Source organism: Propithecus coquereli, unplaced genomic scaffold (genome assembly GCF_000956105.1).
Source record: "Propithecus coquereli isolate 6110/MARCELLA unplaced genomic scaffold, Pcoq_1.0 Scaffold302, whole genome shotgun sequence".
Classification (NCBI taxonomy): domain Eukaryota; kingdom Metazoa; phylum Chordata; class Mammalia; order Primates; family Indriidae; genus Propithecus; species Propithecus coquereli.
In genome coordinates, this window is record NW_012148642.1 from 603,700 (window position 1) to 605,957 (window position 2,258).

The 2,258-nt window shown below is 36.8% G+C and overlaps 1 protein-coding gene across 1 annotated transcript in view; it reads right to left on the reverse strand.

Moving 5' to 3' along the window:
• Positions 1–1,338, reverse strand: part of AGK (acylglycerol kinase) — an 84,241-nt gene extending 82,903 nt beyond the window's left edge. The window contains 1 exon segment of the mRNA XM_012649786.1: positions 1,220–1,338. Within this exon segment, the coding sequence (XP_012505240.1) occupies positions 1,220–1,320 (101 nt within the window). The 5' untranslated portion in view covers positions 1,321–1,338.
• Positions 1,339–2,258: the final 920 nt, after the last annotated feature.

Consider the following 2,258-nt stretch of genomic DNA (forward strand, 5'->3'; position numbering starts at 1 on the left):
GTCAGTTCCTGAGATCTTCACCTAGTCATAGAAACAGCAGTAATCCTCAGGAAGTGAGAAGTTCTCCCGACTGAGCTAGCCATGGCCTAAACTGAACACTCCCACAAAGGAGGGATAGTCCTCATTTCCTTGAGGACTCAAGTGTAGTTAGAAAAAGGAGAAACCAAAACAAATATTACATGCTTCATTTTTTAAAATATCTCCTCTACCCCTTTCTTATATGACAAACTTGAAGCTTCTTAGGTCTGTTCTTTAGATGCTAGCTAACGGAATCTGAGTACTTGGCCTTGAGAATACTTAGAAAACGGGAATAGGTTCCAACTTCTCTACAGCTGTAAAAAAAGCAGACACCAAGCTGCATCGTAAAGTTATTTCTGACAGCAGTGAATTAACAAGGCTCATGAAACATCAGTATGAATTTCCTTTGCAAGGTGGAGACTTCCAATACAAAGCATAACCGTTCTGTTTTCTGTTTAACAGTCATTTAAAACACCTGAATGAGTGTTCCTACTTATTTAAGATGTATGCCTGAATCCCCACAAGACTGCAATTTGATTTGCTGTCTTTATAATCTGTATAATTTTATTAAAAACTTCTGTTTATCAAATCTTATTACTATATTACACCAGAATAGGAGTTCTGGCACTTTCTTCTTCTCCCTCCATGCCTGAAGGCTAATAAAACCCTTGACTCCCTAGAAATTCCTTATTCAAACAAAAGGTGTGAAAGTCTTCTTCTCATTTAAATTAATGTAGGCTAATGGGATAGGTGAGGCTAGTCACAGAGGATGGAGGAAGCAGATTCAGTAAGGCCCAGCTATGGGAGTGAGGACAGGCTATAGGGAGAAACTGAAGGAATAAAATCCTAGGGAGACATATGAGTTCCAGTCCCAGTCTACTACTAACTTGGGAGGGGACTTTTCTCTCTTTAGGATGGGCCTTAATTTCTTCAACTGTAAATAAAAAGAATAAAAATAGCTTCCTTTCTGATCTTACTACTATAATCTATACCCACTGGAGTATGAGTATACATGTAGTTCCAGTTACACAGCTCTGGTTATAACAAGAAGCTTTTGTTTTTGTTTTTGGTTCGAATAATATCTATTCTTCTTTTATACCACGTTTTATAGAGATAAGCATAACTGAAGATTTTAACCACAGGCCCTTTTGGGCCGTTTTGTTGTTGGGGTGAAGGTGGAGTGGGGCTGTCAGATAGTTACCAGTGTTTTCCATAGAGCCAATGGCCTCCCCATGTCAGCAGGCAGAGCCCAGCTGTAGTCTTCTTCCAGTGATTTCGAAGCGTTTTAAAAAACACAGTCATCTTCTCCTAGAGGTTTGCTAGGTTAGTAGAGATAGAAAAAGAAAAAAGAAAAATACAATTTATCCAAAGTACTCGCGTAGCATCGCAATTACTCTATCTTCCATTCTTTTACCTTCTCATTCCTTTTTTCCTTCCCTCACTCGTTTTCCCCCTCACCACTTCTCCAGCCTCAGCTCATCTTCTTCCATTTTCATCACCTTCATCTTCTTACCCACCTAGTCACCTTTATTTTTTCCTTCCTTCACATCTTTCCACCTAAACTATACATCTTCCTTCTCTGATCACTTTTTCCTCATTGTATTAGAAGGGAATTTCAGCTTCCTGATTTTTCTGTCTTCTTACAGCCTCACTGCACCCCTGTAATAATAAACATTTGTCTGTCCATGATAATATAAGGGACCCAACAACACATTAATAATGTGTTCAAAATAAAACACCAGGTCCTGAATAGGAAAAAAAGCAGAAAACACACACAGAAAACTCAATGAAGAGGTAATGCATGTGGCTATGTGAAAATGTTCAACCTCCTGAGTAATCAAAGGCATGCAAACTACAAATACCTATCATTATTCACCTACAAAATTAATAAATTTTTAAAATAATCATATTCACTGACATGATAAAATGAGGTAGATACTATCATACATTCCTTTAAAGAAGGTAAATTAGCAGGAATTTACTAAAAAACAAAGTCATAATATAGAATATTCTTATTCTTCATAGCACTTAACATTTGATGATACTTATATTTATTTGCTAGTTTGTTTATTAGCTATAGAATATTCTTATTCTTCATAGCACTTAACATTTGATGATACTTATATTTATTTGCTAGTTTGTTTATTAGCTTATCCCACTAGAACGTAAACTCCATAAGAGTAAGAACTTTGTTCTGGACCTGCTATATCCCATGCCTAAAGTAAGATCTGGAGCCTAAC